Source organism: Eulemur rufifrons, chromosome 17 (genome assembly GCF_041146395.1).
Source record: "Eulemur rufifrons isolate Redbay chromosome 17, OSU_ERuf_1, whole genome shotgun sequence".
NCBI lineage: Eukaryota > Metazoa > Chordata > Mammalia > Primates > Lemuridae > Eulemur > Eulemur rufifrons.
The window spans coordinates 48966896-48988254 of record NC_090999.1 but is presented as its reverse complement, the minus strand read 5'-3'; the positions used below and the strand labels follow the sequence as shown (position 1 = coordinate 48988254).

At 36.3% G+C, this 21359-nt stretch overlaps 1 protein-coding gene across 2 annotated transcripts in view; it reads left to right on the top strand.

Annotated features, from left to right (window-relative positions):
* The window catches only part of ANKRD31 (ankyrin repeat domain 31), a 106413-nt gene that overhangs the window by 68937 nt on the left and 16117 nt on the right, over nt 1–21359 (top strand). For both annotated transcript variants that reach the window (XM_069492421.1, XM_069492420.1), the window contains 7 exons: nt 692–834; nt 4114–4276; nt 5921–6036; nt 8090–8177; nt 8509–8605; nt 10940–11933; nt 15007–15147. In XM_069492421.1, the coding sequence (XP_069348522.1) occupies nt 692–834; nt 4114–4276; nt 5921–6036; nt 8090–8177; nt 8509–8605; nt 10940–11933; nt 15007–15147 (1742 nt within the window). The remainder of the gene's footprint in view (nt 1–691; nt 835–4113; nt 4277–5920; nt 6037–8089; nt 8178–8508; nt 8606–10939; nt 11934–15006; nt 15148–21359) is intronic.

The following is a 21359-nucleotide window of genomic DNA, read 5'->3' as shown; positions in this document are numbered from 1 at the left end:
TTCTCCTTTGAACAAGTTTTTAACATACATTTGGGAGCATTCAGAGAGGGTATACAGAATGAGAAGTGAAGGGAGTTAGGCCTTTTCCTTGGAAACCTTAATTCCATCCCCTAACTTCGGAGAGATTACAACATTTTCTCATTTTACTGTCCTTTCTTTCCTTTTCTCTTTATACTGTTCCTTTTTTTCTATCTTACCTTATTTTTGTTCTAAACCTCCATTTTAAAATTTTATCTTCTAACATTTTGCTTAAGCACAGAAGAATCTTGTGTGAAGAATTCCACAGGGAAAAACTCAAAGATTGATCATATTAGGTGTCATTTTAAAAGGGAAATGTGACAATACAAAGATATAAAGATGAAAGTCAGACATTTTAATGTCTGAGTTGAAACAAATTGAAATGATTGGTATTTACTCCGGTTTCATTATGTTTTCCATTCTATGAGTCTTCTGCTTTGGCATTTATATCAAGTATAACAGATCAATCTGTTTTCAGAAATGAAACTTATGCATTTTAAACCCATAGTTTTCAGTATTATTTTTTATCCAAAACTTAGTATATACCTATGAATCAGTATAGTTATTAATTCAATTAATGCAACAAAACCTAGTACAAAGATACTACATGAATGTTGATTTGTAAGGAGCAGGTTGGTCTTGTTTTTTTTCTTTTTTCTTTTTCCTTTTTTAGGTTGGACACCACTTCATGAAGCAGCTAATGAGGGATCTGCTGCTATAATTGTAGAGTTATTGAAAGCTGGTGCTAATGTTAATAGTGAAAATCTAGATGGAATTCTGCCCTTACATGACGCTGTTGCAAATGATCATTTAAAGGTACAGTACACATCAGATTAGGTTTCTGTTGATTTTTCTTAGGAAAATGAATGAAAAAAATGAAGATATTTTAAACTAAAAACTAAAGTGATTCCTTAAAACAATTGCTTTTTAAAACCTGCTTAAAATTACAAATGAAAATACAATATTGTGTGTGGATTGGAAAATCAATATATATTTTAATCATTGTTCCATTGTTTCTTTATTATATAATTCGTGTAAGTCAAAGGAAAGTCAGAATAAACACAGGTTATAAGTCTAATACATCCCATTTTTAATTGTCTAAGATGATGTGCTCTTATAGTGATGATACATGTGACGTCTGGACTTTTTTTTAACTCAGAATTTCTCAATGGGTTTGTAACAGACACATGAGTTGCTTGTTTCCCGGGTGTTTAATGTGTCCTTTTCTCCTCTGTTTTTCATTATCAAGCAGCCGTGGTAAAAATATCACAAGGGAAGATTACTAGGGTCATTATTTTAGTGACACTGAATTTCAAATCTAGACCTTAAAACTCTTCCCATTTTTAAACTCATCTTTTTGCTTGATAAATCTTGTGAGACAACTTTTATTGTTATCAATAGGCAATATAGACTTCAGGGATAACTATTGGTTTTGAAAAAATAGTTAAAGAAACCACTACCAACAATAATATAAAACCAGGGTTCATATAAAAAACTCCTTGGATCCCTCATGAATACCTATTTATCTGTCTCTGTATATTTTTAAGAACCTGGTAACTATTTTTTTGGAGATAAGGTCTCACTATGTTGCCCATGACCTTGAACTCCTGGGCTCAAGCGATCCTCCCACCTCAGCCTCCAGAGAATCTGAGACTACAGGCAAGTGCCACTATATCCAACTGAGCCTGTTAACTTTTATTTAATTTTGTGAAAGTATATCTTTGCTGTTTTCAGCCTAAATATAGTCATGTAAAGGGATGGTTTTATTGAATTTATGGTATCTAGAGAAAAGAGATGTGAACTAATGATTGATACCAGAGTGAGTAGTCTAATGTCCAATGTGACTTCTTTTGACTAAAAGAAGCCCTTTTGCCTTTAAGATATTTAAATTTAAAAAGAATAGACAAATTCTCAAGGCTATATGGTTATAAGATGAAGAAAGCAAATAGAATCATTAAAGTGATGAACAGACTGGTCATTTGTATGGGGAAAAGGCCACTTAAAGTGAAACCACTTAAATAGGGGTCAAAATGTCATGGTGGGAAAATCAAGTTTTTGGACATTATCCTGAAAAATGCCACATAAAACAGAGAGTTAATTCTCTTATTTGTATTTGTGTTGGGAGTCACCAATATCACCCCTACATTTGGAGATTTGTTAGAAGGACTTATAGAACTTAGTATATAGTTGTGCTTGTGGCTAAGATTTATTACACCAGTGTAGACCAGGATTTCTTAACCTTGACATTACTAACATTTGTGGCTGGATATTTCTTTACTGTGGTCTACTATTCTGTCTATACATTGTAGGATGTTTAGCAGCATATCTGACCTCTACCCACTAGATGCCAGTGGCATCCACATTCTCCAGCTATGACAACGAAAAATGTCTTCAGAAATTCCTGAGTGTACTGTGAGGCACAAGATCATTCCCAGTTGAGAACCACTGAGTTTTACATATAGACGATTGAACAGAATAAAGTGTCTAGAAATAGACTGTTGCATATGTAGTCAGTTGGTTTTTGACAGTGGTGCAAAGGCAGTTCAATAGAAAAAGGATACTCTTTCAACATAAGGAGTTAGAACCTTTGCATTTTAATTTGCAGAAAAGAAATGAACCTCAAAAAAATGAACCTTTAATTTTTACCATATATAAAAATTAATTGAAAATGGATCACATCCACTTGGCCTAGCTCCACCCCCCACCCCGCAAGCGCTCAAGCATGCTATCTGGGGGCCTAGGACTCACCCTACCCATCCCTCACAACTGGCACCTGAGCATTTCTCCTGGACGCCTGAGAACAGGCCCACCCAACATACAGCTGCCACCACAGCTGGCACCCACACCCATACACTACCTGTGGGCCTGGGGACTGCCCTTTTCAGCCCGTTGCAGCCACTAATGCCAGTATGCATTGCTTGGGAGCCAGTTGTCCCACCACTGCTACTGCCATAGCCTATACCACCACACCCAATACCCAGGGGCTCAAGCACTCTCCCACCTGCCTGGTCCACTGCTGCCACTGGAAGCACCCAAATAAGCTGCCTGGAGACCCAAGAATCAGCATGCCTGGATCTGCTAACATTCAGTGCCAAGCGTATGCCACCCTGGGACTTTGAGTTACTCAGAGCAATCTTATTTATACTAGAAACTTTTCTTCTCAAAAAAGTGTCACGACCTCTTTGACCGTAGTTTCCTTTTCTTTAAAATGATGGGGTTGGAGCAGATTATTTCTAAGTTTCCCTCTATCTTTAATATTCTGCGACTATAATTCTATTATTTAGGGCACACATTTCCATAGGGAGAATATTAGAATGGATATTAGGTTCCTAGGCTAGTTCACTAAACCTCTTGAACAAGTAGTATACCTAAAATATAGTCCAAATATCAATAGAACTTCATTCAACTGTGTCTAATGGCAATTTATAATATAGTTTATAATGTAATATAATCCTGAAACAACTTTTGCCCCCTTTTGTATTCCATCCTCCAGCACCTTGGGGGAAGGGCAAGAAGCTATGTTAAAGAAATAGGATACATCATTCTGGGTACCAGTAATTCCACATTTATATACACGTGGCTTAATCTGCACAGTATCTAGACCTGTGCTGTCCCATATGGTAGCTACTAGCTTCTTTTAGCTATTTAAATTAATTAGATAAAATACAAAATTTATTTCATCAGTTACATCAGACACATTTCAAATGCTCAGAAGCCATATGAGACTAGTGGCTACCCTATTGCGCAGAGCAGATATATTAATAGAGCATTTTATTATGGTAGAAAGTTCTGGGCAGTACTGATCTAGAACTGGACCTACCTATGCCTACCTCTTACTGTAATGAAGGCAGCATATTATACTTTCATGTCATTGTGTTTGGTTCTTTTATGAGGACCAATCAGGATAAATCTATCAATCATTTTGATACATATTGATATATATCAAATATATCAAATTTAATCAAAAATTTTCTTGACCAGATTTTGAAAACTTCTTTTCCATAACTTTTAATGCTTGGTAGTAGTGTCTTGTGATGAAAGTAGAAATGGTTCTTCTTAGGTGTCTGTACTAACTTTGAAAAAATACCTTAATAGGTAGCTGAGATTCTACTACAAAATGGAGCAAACCCTAATCAAAAAGATCATAAACAGAAGACTGCTTTGGATGAGGCAGATGATGAAAAAATGAAAGAGTTGTTAAAATCTTATGGTGCTACTGAGACCAATAATAGTGAAGAGAGTAATGTTATAATCAATGGTATGTATATCAATATTGCTTGCTATTTTATACAGGTATATACCATGTATGCCTTTGATTAGGAAAATAAAATTTTCTAATTTGTAGACTATAGATGTTTCCTATGTTTATTAAACTCTTAAAAAGCCATCATTTATTTTTAGAAATTAGCATTTTCAAATTTGGTTTAATTTATAAATCATATGATCCTATTGCATTGGTGAGACATGTTGAAATGAAACATATATCATTCTTCGGTCAAACATTAATCTCCCTAACGTTGGGTTTGAAATAGAGATATAACCGAAACCAGGTAGACTAGTTTACCTGTAGTGGGGCTGGAAAGGAGTGACATTATACTGAAATCTTTGCAACTAAGACTCCATTACTCAAGATTTATAATGATTTATACATCAGTTAGACTTATGCCAACTTTTCCAGAATCTAATACTAGCATATTAGAATCTAATACTAGCATATTAATCTGTTAAGCAAATATACTTGTGTGTATATAATATATATTATAGTGAAAAGAATATTTAAGGTAGAATTTTATAAACATTTTTTAGCAATAGTTTGTATTTTATTAAGTATTGAGGAAAAGGAATTTTTCTTCCTTTTCCCTCAAGCTTAATAAGCCTTGACCCACAGAAGAAGATACTCAGGAACATATCTGCCCTCACTATGAGGGAGAATGCTAGGGAGAGAAACCCTGTCACACGCTTCTTCCCTAACCTACCAACATCCTTACCAACTATTGATTTTCAGGGGAACAATTACTGATATGATTGGTCAAAGCCAAGGATAGTCATTGTGTTATGTTTTACTAGCAGGCTAGATCATATGCAGGTCAAGGCCAAGACTGGTACAAATTTCCTCTTTTCATTGCCTGCTACTATATAGAAAATCATAGGGTCAAAGCCTTTCTCAGGGCCCCAACTATTTCACTCTTCCTCTCTATAACCATATTTGAAGGTCCCTATGATTTAGATCCGCTTGGCTTTCCAGAGAAGCCTAACATTTGGAGTTATTGGGCACTGTGTTATAAAGTGCTCTATCTATTCCCACATGTCTGTTGTTTTTTGTTTTCCTTGATCGAGTACCCAAGAGGGATGAAGGATACAGGGTATAATGGTAATATGGAGAAAAGGAATCCAGAATGGGAAGAGAGTCCAGGAGAGCTTTACAGAGGCAGTGAATCATAGTCATAGAGGCTAAGAGCATGGACTTTGGAGTCAGATAAAATCTGGTTTCAATACTAGCTGTGTGATGTTGGGGAACTTCCTGAACCCCTCTAAGCCTCACTTTCCTGTTCTGTAGAATGGGTATAATAAACTACCTACCTCAAAGGATTCACATGAAGATTAAATGATTCATGGAAAGTGTTTGGCATCCAGCATGTGACAAGTGCTCAGTAAATGTCAGCTATAAATAATTAATAATAATGAGGTCCTAATTAACATGAAGCTATTATAATTGTGACTTAATTTATCCTTCCCATCTCTGTCACCATTAAACTGATAAAATGAAGTGAAATTTTTTTGTTAAATTTCTCTTGTTTCTTTATTCTCTTGCTTTTTTTTTCCCCCCTGCTCAAAATGTCCCAGGTCTAAAAGCTAAATTTTTATATGTTCTTATTATATTTTCTAATTTTATTTTTTAAAGTAAAAATTCCTGCTGCCCGGTTAAAAAGGCATAAACAGTGTTTTTGTGATGATGGAAAAACTGTTGATCCACCTTCCTTTTCACACCAAGGAGAAACAAGAGAAAACCTTCCTGTGGTGAGTAAAGTTGAAATTCTTTTCATTCTTCAGCCTAGAAAATGCCATTCTTTGGGCCAGCCAGATATTGGCTGTTGGTACCTTTCTTTTCATTTTAGGGACACACAGACTGAAAATAAGATTGTCATTAGAAAATAAGATAGCATAATTGAACAGAATAAGCCAGGAAGATATGCTGTATGGTTAACTCTTAATTATTTACGTTGAATACAGAATTATGAATTAGCTGCTGTACCTTACACCTAGCTTGAGTTTTAGCTACTTCCTGTCCCACAGACACTGCCACTGTATGAGCCCGTCTTCACTTACCCCTGAAAGTGTCCAGGATACACAGGATGTAGAAAAGATGATGGAACCCACACAGAGAAAAGGAAAGCAACTGGTTTAGCTTTTCTAGATCCCAAATGCTTTATAGTGATAGAATTTGCTGTGAAATCCACCATCTAAAGGTAGATTTTTACAAAAATAACATAACAGTTGCTCAATAAAATATATATTGATTGATGAGATGGATATTCTAAGTTTGACAAAAACACAAAGCATAACTAGGCGCAAACTTGTTAAGCAAGGTAGCATCCTCAATGATGCTGAATAAGTGTTTTGAATAGACTAATGACATCCACAATAAAAGCAAGACAAAACAGAGAGTCGGCTTTAAAAGATGTTTTCTTTTGTGAATAGAGGCTTAGCAGGGGGCACAAGTTCAGGCCTGTAGTTTGCCTTTATAGCCATAAGCCACTGTATTAAGAGGTAAACCTTGGTGGTTTTGTTTGTTTATTTGTCTTGCATATTTACATTTTATCTTTTCACTTTGATGCATTTAATAAATGTCAGCAGTAAGGTTGCCTTACTAAATAATCAGATGATTTTATTATATATATTTTTTATATCCCTTGTGGGGACCAAAGTAAAATTTCAGAGAAACTTACTTCAGAAAGCCTTGAGGAGCTACACATTTTAGAAATGAATATGTATTGAGAGTATATTAAAAGATAGGTAATATGGGTCAATCCAGTCACCATTTATGGAGCAACAGCTATGTGGAAACAGTACACAAATATAAAAGCCATGTTCCTGCCTTGATGAGGAAATATTAATATAATGTGTAAGCCAATATATATTACATTATGTATATTATATATATTATAATGTCATATATATTATATATAACATATAATGTCTTATACATTAATTTCATATATAATAAATGCTAAATTATGTCACAATGAAATTCTTAAATAATTCTTAGCAAAGAGAAATTGGTATAGAATAGATAAATCAGAAGTTTTGCATATAAGATGGATTTTTTATACAATAATAATAAGCAGTTTTTAGTGAGCTCGTACTTTGTACTGGCATTGTCCTTAGCATTTTACATGTGTTACTTAATGCTGGCATAGATAAGTAACTTGCTGGAGTCACCCTGCTACGAAGAGGTGGAGCCAGGATTCACACTGAGGAAGTCTAGTTTGTTCCAGAGCCCACTCCACAATTGTCTCTCTCATAAGAAAGAGAGCAACCTGGGCAGAGTGAATTGAAAGCATTCCAGGCAGGAATATTAGTACTGACAAGGGCTTGAAGGGGTGGTATTAAGTCTCCATTGTGAGTTTTTGAGGGAGTAGTATTTGTATTTCTAAGATTATATGTGAGATTTTAATAGTGTGCAATGAAAGTCATAAAGCCTTAAAATGAACTTGTTGCATGTGTGTGATCTTTCATATTCTTGCTGAGTTGTTTATTTTTTTCTCCTGTGACTATAATTTTAACAGAAGTCAGTGAGAAATTATGATTTTTTTATATTGTTGCTGTTCTTACATTCTATTTTCCATGAGTTCTACACAAATCAAGATATATTTAAGTTTACTTTTTTTCCAAATCTGCAACAGTTATACAGTTAAGTTACACAAAGCATGAGTAGATTTTGAGCATAAAGAGAAATGAGCATTTTTAGGAGCACTTTCTTTAGCACTTTATTTACTGTACATTTGTAAGTGGTGTATCAGAGAACACATCTATATCCTTATAATGCAATTTCAATATTTTTATCTGATAGCATCAGACGCTCAGTGCCATTCTGCAAGATATAGAAGAAAAACAAGAAAATTTATTAGCGTTTGAAATAAGAAACCCTGAAGATGCAGGTAAATATGGACTCATACTTAAGTTTGATTATTTCAGACATCCAAGGTCATTGCTACCTCATCTTCTTAAGGTACATGTTTACTTCAGGGTTCACAAGGGCTGAAAAAAGTGGTCTTCTATGTTTATGCAAGAGTATTTAAAGTTCCAGGAATTATCATTGAAAGTAACATAATTAAATAAGCCTTAATTTAGATATCTGGGCCATTAATATTGGGGAAGAGGGTAGGGAATAATAGCTTTTTAAATTTAAAAATGGTGCTAAATCCTGTGTGACCAAATTTAACATTTACTATCCCTCAATTAACTAACTTTTTATTACCGTATTTCTAGAAGAGTACATTGAAAAAATGTTGAAGATAAAAGAGACTATGGATAATGTGCTTGCCAAACAGAAAGCAGAAAGGGATGATCTGGCTAAAAAATACAGGTAAGTGAAAAAAATAGGAATGCTTTAGAGTTTCTACAGTTTAATCCATTCATAGCTGCAATACTGAGGCCTAGATTTTCTTAACAATACAAACATTAAGACCAAAAAATGACTTTTTGAGGCTCTCTGTTATCTCCCTCGGGAATTATACTTGCTGGAAAGATATTTTTCTACTTTATTACTTGAAATTCAGAAAGAATATTTTAATATCTTAAAAGGTTGTCTACAGTGAAAAATTTTTATGAAAGCCCTTTTGGTTATGAATCCCACAGATAATTTCTTTCCCTAGTACACTGAAATTTTCTACATTGAAAGTTTTTGTTCTTTTTGCCATCACAGGTCTCTTCCTTCTAAGCAGTTGATTAACTGGTCGATTAATTTTATATTTTATTATATTTCCAAAATCTCAGGGTCTTTAAGGAATTTTTTCCTGGTTATATTAGTTATATACCTCTTTTCATTTTTTTCTTGAAAAAAAATTTATGTAATTCTTTCCTTTTGGGGGCATTATTTTTTATTTGTTTTTCATAGACTTAGCTTATTTACATTTAATACTTCTAAATATTTCCTAACATATTCTTACCTTATAAATCATTTGACACCCATAATTATTAATAATACATATTCAGTTTTTTTCTGAACTTATTTAAAAATCAGTTTTCTATTTTTACTTATAAATCTACTGTCTTTTATCCCTATTTTGACTTCCTCTCCAGTGAATAAGTATCATAAGTTCCTTTCTATTTCCTGACTTGTTTTCCTCCTGTCAGTATAAAGCAAGTGTATGACCTACAAATAGTAATTGACTATAGGGAATTTTCTAGAGAACTTTGGAGAGAGTTGCTTCAATTTTTCTTTAGTGTCCTGTGGTTAGCAACGTACTCTACCTGGAATTTTGGAAAGTTCCTGATCAGTTGGAGTTTTAAGTGTGTACATCCTTATCAATATATTGCTATAAGACTTCACATCTTGATACGGGTATCTAAAGAGAGCACCTTTTTTTTTTTTTTTTTTTTTTGTCTGAACTCCTTGTTTCATGTAATTTTAAGTGTGATATTATTTATTCCTTTTTTTCTTTACCCTCTGTCCAGTATCTTGCATTTTATACTACCAGTTGTTTGCTAATCTGATTTCTTCTTCTTGCTGCTTTTTCCACTTACATATACTACTTCTTTTAACATCCAGTCTCCTGGGAGTTTAATATCAACAACTCTAAACTTTGATAGGAGAGGCAAGTTAGCTATACTATTGCTTTTCCTTGAAACAGTGGTCCAAGGACCCCTGGTGGGTCTCTGAAACCATTTCAGGGTATCTGTGAATTCAAAACTATTTTTTGTAATAATACTAAGATGTTATTTGCCCTTTGGGCTCTCATTCTCTCATGAGTGTACAATGGAACTTTCCAGAGACCATGTGATGTATAATGATATTAATATCATTACTCTGAAGGCTAACGGAATGTATGCTTATATATTCTGTTTTAAAAATTTCTCAGTTTTAATTTCTAAAAAAGTAAATATTGATAGATATAATGCATAAATACGAAAGGTTTTTGGGTTCCTTAATAATTTTTAAGAGTATAAATAGGTCCTGAGGCCAAAATTTCAAAACCACTGGAAATAAAGTGTCTAATAGCCTGAAGGTCCATGTGGGATAGGTGGGCAAAACCAAAAGACAGAGGTATAGAGGCGTGATAAGACGTTTCCTCTTCCTCAGTCCTTAGGATCCTGAGAAATTTAGTTTGGGGAACTGCACAGGATGGTGCTTGACTGGGTACTCCCTCTGGACTTGAAAGTGTCTCAGTACAGGTTCAAAGTGCAATTACAGTAATTATTTGATGAACTAATATTTCTCAGGTCTAGCTGAGATATGATTATTCACAAAACAATCTTGGTCCTTCATAGCTAAGGGAACGTGAGTGGAACTTGCAAATTTTACTTCCTAATACATCTTTCCACTTTAAACAGGTTAGCAAGCCCCAGACTTAAGGAATGATGATCCTCCTTAGCCACCAATTGCTACCTTCCAACCAAAGACTAATAGATATAAAACTCAAGTTTTGTTTGTCTTTTAGGGTTGACTGACAACTGATAAATAATGATACAACTATAAAATCTGGATAACCACACAATCACCTCCTAAAAGAAAGGCAAACTCACTTACCTTAAATAAAGGAATCAGTTTCCTCTCAAAGGAATTATATTGCAAAGTATTCTTTTGTGTATTTTGAGCTGATTAAAGTTGAGATGAAGTATCTTTAGCGTCTAAATTACTGCTAAAGAAAAGGTTTCTACTGTTATTGTATTTTTTTCCTCTTTCTGTTTCTTCCTATAGGGTATCCATAGAGTCATTTAAGCATGGAGCCCTGAGAGAACAACTGGCCAACCTGGCCACAAGACAGAAGAGCCTTTTAGTTGCAGCAAAAAAACAGAAAGAAATAAGCCTGAAAATTCAAAACTATAAGAATGTTACATCATTATCTGATCTTGGTTTAAGGAAGCTGCCACCTAGCTCAGAAACCTCCAGTGAAAAGGACAGCCAAGAGCGTAACAGCCTGGAAAATTCAGTGCAACCCCAATCAGGTTCCCTTTCTCCTGTCAGCTTTGTTTGTGGAAGCATGCAGGAAACACAATTGTCTATAGAAACTTACAGTTATAGCCACAATACCAACATTTGTCTAAATTCAGAGACAGTAAGAAGGGAAGAATTTTCTGGAAATGAGATAAATTCTAAACAAAATGTCAATGATTGTATCTTGGATGGGTTATCAAAATCCAGACGTTCAGGTGGCACTGAGATTAAATTACCATCCCAACCTGTTGCTTCTATTCCTGAAACAGAATATTCACAAAAAGAAAATGATCTTACAGAAACTACAGCCGAAAGGCATGAATTCTGTAGTTCTTCTGCAGTAACTGGCACATTAAATATTTCAGAAACCACGAGTGTACTTGCCCAGAATGATGCCCATCCATCAACTGTTATTTGTGATCAGGACCTTTCCAATGATCCAAAAAGAGGAAACAGGAAAACAGCTTCCCAGCAACCACCTCGGGGGGCATCAGAATCCCTGGCACATCAAGGGATTGCTGTTTCAGGCAGTGATACTGGGCATGAGATGAAAGCATGTCTTAAAAAATTAGCTTCTACTGTTCCACGTGTAAATGACAGCCAGAACTCCTCTTCCTCTGGCTCTGGGCATCATCATACTATAAAAAAGCCTTTAAACTGCAGTACAGCTCCTAAAAAGAAATGTATACAGATAAAAGATTTGATATTACTGGGAAGAATTAATCCAGGAAAGAACATTCTGGAATTCAAAACACAGGTATTCTATTATTTCTTCCTCTAAAATCATTCAAATTTTATAAGCAAGTGAGTAAATGTTGCTATCACATAGTGTATGCATTTAGTTCTGATTAGGGAAATGGGGTTTGGTTGGGCTTCCTAAATGGAGGGACACAACCATTACATTTTTAGTAAGTGAAATCAGGCTTCTGAAATTGCTCTGATACATTGTAAATACAAGCTCCTTTGAATTCTCAGACCAGTACTAGTCAATTTTATTGCAGAAGGAAGAATTTAAGAGCAACACAAAAATAATAAATTGAAGCTGTCATTAGTTTTAAAATTTTAGGAACTACCATTGTGCTCATAAAGCATCCCCTAAAAGGGGGTAAGCATAAATTCTGTCTTCCATAGATGCTCAATTTAGAACCAAAGAATGACTTAGAGTTTGGGTAAACGTGACACCATTGAAACAGTATCACATAGGCCTAAAAGTAGAGGAGGAAAGAAAAGGTTCTTTTTAAAATGTCTACAACAGAGGCTTCCTCTCTTCTTTACCCATATTCAATTTTTGAAAGAGGAATCTGGAATGTCAAAGATTGCAGAGTCCTTGAATGCTTCTTTCCTTATGGACCAATCCTACAGAAATCACTCCAGGCTAACTGAAATTTAATCTGAATTACCCCTGTTTCCTACCCTTCCCATTTCTGGATAATAAGGCTTTTCCTAGTTAATAAATTTTACTTATAAGTTAGGAGCAAAATATTTTAATTTTAAGCCTCCAAATTATAGTTTTATGACTGAATTAGTGGCTTGATCTCAGATCCCTCAATGTTCCTCTTTGCTTACCTGTCAACCAATTTATTGCTAAGTAGTACCTACCTCAAATTAGCCAAAGCAGCTCAAATTTTAATAAATTAGTTACATAATTCAAATTTTGACAGTTTTCTGTATTAGCTATAATAAAATTTTAATTGCATTTTCTACATTTCAGCTATTTTTTCTTCCTTTAACAGCTTTACTGAGATACAATTGACATACAATACACTGTACATATTTAAAATACACAGTTTGACAAGTTTGACATCTGTGAAACCATGACCACAAACAAGAAAATGAACATATCCGTCATCCCCAAAAGCTTTTTATGCTTTTTGGTATAACTCCTTCATACCCCTTCCCTCCCCTGCCCATCCCCAGACAATTATTGATCGTCTTTCTGTTCCTATTTATTAGTTTGCATTACCAAGAATTCTGTGTAAGTGGAATTATACTGTATGTATTCATTTTTGTCTGGCTTCTTTCTCTGAGCATAATTTCATCCTGTTGTTGCATGTACCAGCAGTTCATTCCTTTTTCACTGCTGAGTAGTAGTCCGTTGTATGTCTGTACCATCCTTTGTTTATTAATTCATCTGTTATAGATATTTAGCTTGTTTCTAGTTGACTGTTACATATAAAGCTACTATGAATATTGATGTACAAGTTTTGGTATGACACAGACTCTCATTTTGGGGGGGTAAATACCTAGGAGTGGAGTGGATGAATCATGTGGTAGGTGTACATTTAACTTTTTAAGAAATTGCCAAAGTTGTTTGTAACATTTTACATTCCCACTAGTTGTGTATGAGAATTCTAGTTCCTCCTTATCCTTGCCAACACTTAATAAGATTAACCTTTTAATTTTAGCCATGCTAACATGTAGTATAGATGTGTGTGTGTATGTAACATGTACAGATGGGTTGTAGTTTATCATTGTGGTTTTAATTTGTATGTCCATAATAATTAATGATATTGAACTTTTTTCACATGCTATTTGTCATCCATATTCTTTAGTGAAGTGTCCAAATCTGTTGCCCATTTTGGATTCATATTGTTATTCACTTGTTTATTGAGGTACTGGCTCATTGTTTTAGTGAAGTCTATTTCTCCCCACTTCAGTGTTAAACTTCAGTGTTACACTTCAGGGACTGAAGCCTTGGTGTGGCTCTATTTCCCTGACCACACACAATAATGAAGCTTCACTTATTGTCCATTGATTGTTCTATTATTTTTAACATGTTCTGAGGCATAAATTGCTCTACAGACAAATTTAATCAAATATGGACTCCTTCAAAGGGGTAGCTCCCGAGGTCAGTGTTTGAAATTTATTATGACCCTGGGAAAGCTCCTGCCAGCTCTCTTTTCCCAGTTGTCTCTTGAAAACTAGCCAGCCTACAGTTTAGCCTATTATCTCCAATGAATCTGCCAGTCTGCTCTCAGTTGCCTTTTACCACAACTTCTGCTATTTCTGATGGTACCCTTGAGCTTGAACTTCTCCCTAATCTGTTGCAAATGAAGTTAGTTCCTTTGGGAAGAGGTTAGTATCTATCTGCTTTATAGCCTCCTTCTCTTCCCAGGCAAAATCTCTGAGCCGTGGCCCTGGGGGTGGGGGTGGGGACAATGGTGATTTCTCTCTAAGTGATACCTTTGCTTTAGGAGGTGAGCACTCACTGGAAAGAGGGTAGTAGCCTCATATCTTTTCAGCTTGCCTCTCCCAACTTGAATCCACCCCCTTACAAGCCCAGGCAAGGGTGCTCTGGGTCCCACTAGCATCAGTGGTTCTGTGCCAAAGATAAAGACTCTGTCTCATCACTCAGAGGTGGACCAGAAGAAGGGAGGCCCCACCTTTTTCCTGCAGTTGACTGGAACTTAGCCTTAGGAACAGACATAGCTGAGGGCAGGATGAGAAATGCTGAAGTTTTGTCTCTCCCAGGAAGATAGCCCTCTAACAGGCAGTCCTGTGGTCTTGACTACAGCAATCTGGAGTAGAGTCTCCACCTCACTGAGCTGAGAGTGGGGAAAAAGGAAGCTATCTTTGTTAAAATACCATAGACTCTCACCTTTTTAACCTAAGTTTTGTTGATACTGTTGAATAGATGTTTCTGTATTTGCTGCATGCCTTTATGACCATTTCTAGATACTTTAAATATATCTATATCTGTCTATCTATCTATATAAATATGTCGGGTGTTAGAGTAAATCTGGTCTCTGTTACTTTGTCATGGTCAAAAGCAGAAGTTCACATATTTCAGCTGGTTTTTATTTTAATTTTTGTTTGATTTTTCACTTCAGGATACTACGTACAAAGCCAGTATTTTATTGAGTGGTAAAATTAAGGCAGAAAATGGTCAGATTTATCAAAACCCAGTTACTTGGCTCAAGGATCTTCTGGGAGGCGACAGTTATGTGACCTGGAATTATGCTTGGAGTAAGGTGAATCATTCTTAAGTTTATCTTTAAGTTCATATTCAAATGTAAAGGTACATATTTTTTTGATGATAAAACTTTTTTCCTTTTAAGAAATCTGAACAATCTCTAAGCTAGCTTTTGTCCTCAAATGTCCCTTCAGTGATATGCTACATTTTTTCTCCCACAACTTCTATTTGCCAGAATTCCCAATGGGCATGATCACACAGATGCTTGTGCCTTCCCTTCCTTATTCCTCACCTAGTATCAGAAACTTTAACACCTCTAATCTTCCCCTTCTGTCCCCTCAAAGGATTTCAGGTCTTTGTGACTCCATATAGAAAATTTGGGATCACTGGCATATTAATAATTTAGTTAATATGTGTTAATATGTCAGGTTTCAGTCTGAAATATCGGTTCTTGATGTCATGGCCAAAGAATGACTAGACACACCAAAGTAAGGGAAGCATGAAAATGAGGTTTATTGAGGAGAGAAGGATAGGATTATAGAGCAAGAGCAAGATACAGGTTTCCAGAGCCTAATACATATGCCACAGATGACAACCAGACCCATTGTCGCAGCAAAGGGAGAGCAAAAGGAAGGGCACAAAAAGAGCCTGGTTATGGTCTGCTGCTTATTTTATAGTGCCCAGATTGGGACCTCCCTCATGGTTCAGAGGTCACCATGAAACCACTTTGATTGCTTTGGCAATTGCTCAAGACAGGATTAAGGTGAGGCAGAACCAAGATGGGGGTATGGGGGCCCACCCTTGTCCTTCTTCCCAGGTGGGGTAATTGCACCAAGACAACAGCACCCACTTTTGTCCCTAGGACACTCGGAATCTCTCACTATCTACCTAACAATTATTTTAATGAAATAAAGCAAAATCTCCTCCTAAATACAAAAGGAATGGGCAAGGAGCCTATGACCTACAGAAATTATGGTGTACTTTTATGTTTGAAAATATCGTTATCCATGAATTGCTAGTCCTCCAAAAAGAAATATTTTCATTTAGAGTTCCCAGAGTTAGTAGCCTCTTCTTCAGTTCTGGCTTCTGATTTAAAAGCCCAGTCATGACTGAAACCCTTGAGGTCTGGTGTTCATCTACTTACAGGTGTCCATGGCACCCCTTCAGGGACAGTTTTAAAATGATTCACCCAGGAAAATAAGAATCATCAGACATCCACCCTTATTGTTTTGAAGAGTAGAAGATACATTTGATCTCTACTGGCCATTACAGGCAGCCTTAGTGCACCAGTAATAGGAGGCACAGCTTCCTCTCTCTCCTCATTTTCATTCATCCCAGCTCTACCCACCATGCCTCCTATTCCCTGCTGTGTCCCAACTCTGCATTTTGGTCTCCTAGACCTTTGTGACAGGTGCTTCTAGTGCTGTGTTTCAGTTCCTTCACTTACATCAGCACATTCTGGAATTTGTCTACTATATAGTCTCTCTGATTTTTTATTTTCCTTAAGTTTTGTTTATTTCCCACCCCTGGAGTCTCCAGACCATCTACTTTCAGTTCACCTTAGTCCCTTTGCCCAATATTAATAATTAATTTCTTACCCATGGAAATCCCTTTTTATTACAAAGTTTCTTAAACTTGTGATAGATTATACTGTTTTGCTGAAACTGAATCTTGCTCACAGGACAGATATTATATTGAATGCTGTAGTTTGGGTTCTTTTGAGTTTAATATGCCTGTACTACAGTATGCCCAGTGATGACTCAAGTCTCCCACCCTTTTTCTCTATTGGCACTACAGTGTTTCCTGCCTGCCTTTGACGAGCTGGCTGTGATGTTATTTGGCCCTCTGTACTAAGGCCTCAGGTGCATATCACATTGCCTCTAGTATTTTCTCATCAGCCATGTCAATTAGAGTCATGCTGTTTAGCACCTGTGTGATAGTGAAGCCACATGCAAATGTGGGCACAAAAAGAGCAATTTTTGGATATAAGATATTCATACAGATTATCTGAGCAGGCTTGGATTATTTTTTTAGATTAAACAAAAAATGAAAGCAGAATTTTTAAAATTACTATGGGCACTCACATACTTCTAGTTAATACCTTCAGATGAGAAACATTACCCCAGGGAGTTTCTTTACAATATTTAAAAGACTCTTTTAAATTCTTCTTTCTTAAAGTTTACCGCAGAAACCTCTGCCTCCTCTTGTTTTGGAGTAACTCCTGAATTCACAATTGCTTCTTGATGAAAGGAGCTTTTTGCCACTTTGGTAAATGTAAACATTTCTATTGACTAGTTTTAAGAATAGTGGTGAGGTATGGGGTCAAGTGTGGTTGGTTGTTAGGCAAGAAATGCCAGAAAGCTTGGTCTTGCCCTGCATCAGAGTGACGGAGCCATTAGACACAGAGATGACTCAGACCTCCTTTGCAAGGAAATCCTGGTGCTTACTCCCAGCAGGCATCACTGACTTCTGCTTCTGCAGCCTTCCAGTTGTTAGACACCATTCTGATGTGGCAGAGTGATTTCTGTATGAGAGGAGACAAAGCTAGTTCCTCATTCCACTCTTTATACATCACATGATCTGGACAATGGTGTTCAGTCATGGCTACACATTAGAATCACTTGAGGGGCTTTTACAAACTACCAGTGCCTAGTGGACTCCAGCCCCATAGCTTTTGATCTAATAGTCTGGGTTATATTTTTAAAAGCATTCCAGGCCAGGTGTGGTGGCTCACACCTAACACTCTGGGAGCCCAAGACGGGAAGACTGTTTGAGGCCAAGAGTTCAAGACCAGCCTGAGCAAGAGCAAGAGCAAGAGCAAGAGCAAGACCCCTTCTCTACAAAGAATAGAAAATTAGCTGGGCATGGTGGCATGCACCTGTAATAGTCCCAGCTATTCAGGAGGCTGAGGCAGGAGGATAGCTTGAGCCCAGGAGTTTGAGGTTGCAGTGAGCTATGATGATGCCACCGCACTCCAGCCCAGGCAACAGCTGGACAGACAGCTGGAACCCTGTCTCAAAAAAATAAATAAATAAATTCCAGGTGATTCTAATGTGCAGCTAGAGTGAGAATCATTGATGTAGATCAAGTCATTTAGCCTTTCTGAATCTCAGTTTTCTTATGTATAAAATAAGGAGTTCTAGATGGTTTTTAAAGACCTTCCAGCTTGGAGAGTCTAGAACTTGAATGGCACCGTGTGATTAATAGAGCACTTTTATATAACAACTTTATGAAGCAGAAAGAGCAACTATTATCCCTGTTTAATGGATGTGAAAACAGAATTTTGGGAGGTTAAGTGACCTGATTAGGCCAGTGAATGCCAGACCCAGGACTAGAATCTGATTTTCTGATTCCCCATATACTACTTTCTGCATTTATAACAATGATACAAGGGAGGCCCACATTCCTTTCATTTTAAACAGGTTGCTCTGAGCTCAAAAAAGCATACAATATTATCTAGCCACTTTTATGAGTGTATACAAAGCCTCAGTCTTATGCAGCTAAAATTGCCCACTTCCACAGAAAAAAATGCTTTTCTGTGATACAATTACACTATGAAAGTCAATGAGAATCATAATAATGGCAAAGACAGTTCAATTTTATGAATACCCAAGAGTGGATTGATACAGATGAAAAGTAGGCTGCTATTTTAAAAAGTATAAAAGTGTGGTATTGTCATTATTAATTGCTTTTTAAAAGTAGGAGCACTAGACAGATCTCTTCTGCAAGCATACTTCCCATCCAGATGCCTCAATGAACTTCCATTCTTATTTCCACCCTTTCCATTCCTTTGGATTTAGTGTTGAATTTTCTCTAAGTTCCCTCCCCCCACTCCCATCCCCCACTTTAAAAAAAATTTCTTCCCACCACCATGATTAGGAATATCAAGATATGGAAAGGTTGGGGGGAATATAGGAAGTGAGAAAAATTGTTCATCTGGACACACAACCAAACTCATTCAGTCAATTACTCACACTCTCAGAGTGTCTTAAACCTCCTGTGAGCCCAGCTTCTACTGAGCTACATTATAGAAGGGAAGGAAGGAGAAGGAGATGGTTAGGGATATGGACCTCTTTTAAAATACAAATATCTAGAAGTTAGGGATCCTGAAAACATAAATAATGTGAAGAGCCTTCTCTTTCCTCTGGCTGCATAGAGTGTTGGGGATACAGAGAAGGAGCCCCTGGAATGGGGAGGTGGGCCCTATGAAGGTGAACTTTATCTACATCATTTCCCTAGAATCAGCTTGTCCAAGACAGTTACTATACTTTGAAACTTCTTTCTGTCTTATATTCTGGATTCCTAAAGAAATATTTTATTTGAGAAACATTTTTATTTTCTTAGCCAAAATGTCTTTTGCATTACAACAAACTTTAAAAAAAAAATACCTACAGTTTTGTTTTGCCTTTTTTGTACCCTTGCCTTTTTTCTACCCTGAGATTTGAAAAAACCAATTATCCTTTCTTCTTTATTCTCTTGGGGTATTGAAAATTTGTAAGACTTGCTTCTTAAAACTTGCAGTGGAATTAAAATAGTCATTTGATCATATATGAGCAGATTCTTATTAGTCAAAACTAACAAATGGTTTTTCTGAAGACGTATGAAAAATCAACTGATAGTTTCAAATAACATGGAGTCCCAGCAGGGAAATATATTCTTGGATACCTCTTTACTATCCAAAGGCAGGTTATGTTTTATATTTTTTCTTGATGCATATTAGCACATAAGGTATAGAGAAACATTTCTTATAGCAATTAATAATGACAATATCATGCTTTATTTCTTCCAGAGACCTTACCAAAATAAAGTTAATTGATAATTTCACTTGACTTATTAGCTAAACATCCAGAATAGTGGTTGGTTGAATTATCTATCCACCTCAAATACACATGCATGCGTACTCACGCACACACACACTCTCCACATACCATGCTGCTTCCTAAGTATGACATGATATTAGGGAATCAGCATAGACCAATTTCTGAGGAATAAGGAAGATTTTTCTGTAAAGCTTCAAGGAAAGTATCAGTGGCCTTAGCACAAAACACCCCTGCACTTCTACCTTTTAGAAAAGCAAGATCACAGCAACATATACATATCCTCACAGAATATATCTTACACTAAGCTCCATCTCTCTTACATGTTCTTATCTGGGGAAAGGTAGCATCCCATCAGCTGCCCTTCATCAGAATAGGTATTGGATGGCAAAGTTGTTGAGATCACTGGAGGCTATGTAGTGTAAGAGCCTAAGAGCCAAGCCTCCAGCTCCTCCTACCATAGATTTGGATCCAATGAGATTTAGTTTAGGATTCAAATTTTGAGTCATATGCATATGTGATGACTGTTTGCTCTTATGCTTTAGCCAACTGGAAGTTTTACACAGACATTAACATGAAATGCAGTTTCCAGAAGTGATCTAGTGCCTATTTGAGGTCTATTCATTAACCTATTCAATAAATCACTTCTACCTTGTGGAAAGTAGATTTTTTTAACTCAGTGGATTTTCTTAAGGCTGTGTTTTTTGTATGTCTGAATTACCCCTAGTGGTACGTGTAAGTCACCTAATATTACCCAGCACTAAGTGATAAAAATGTATTTTAAGTCTGAGATATAGGTGAGAACACCATGAGCCTGATGGGTATGTAAGGTGTATTGGACATTGTCAGAGCATAACATATACAAAATCCATTGTTTCTGATGGTTGTTTGGAGAACTGACAAATGGCATTCAGGGGTCTCTCCTCTACTTCTTTCCATGACAAGTGAGGAGGGGTTGGCACCCTGGATAGGCCAGATCTGTTCTGTTTCCATTACCAGGATTTGTTTGATCATGGGATCGAGCCCAAACAGTGCCTGTACCCTACTGATCCCCCCAGACCTTCCTCACGCTGTTTGGTTTAACAGGCATGTATTGAGCACTCAGACATATTAGACAATATGCCAAATGCTTTTCATGCATTATCTCTCTTAATCCTCACAAAAACTTCATAAGCTGGAGGCACTTGTTTTACAAACACGCAAACTGAGGCTCAAAGAATTTAAGAATCTTGCTTAAAAATTGGGACTTCAGAGTCTTTTACGCAGTATTGTCAGGCACTATGTGAAGTGCTGAGGGTATAAAAATAAATATGACACAGACCCTGCCCTCAAGGAGCTTATGGTTTAATGAAAACAGATACATTAAAACATAATTTCATTTAAATGATATATATATATATATATATATATATATATATATAAGTGCTGTGACAGAAATATGAACACAAAAGTT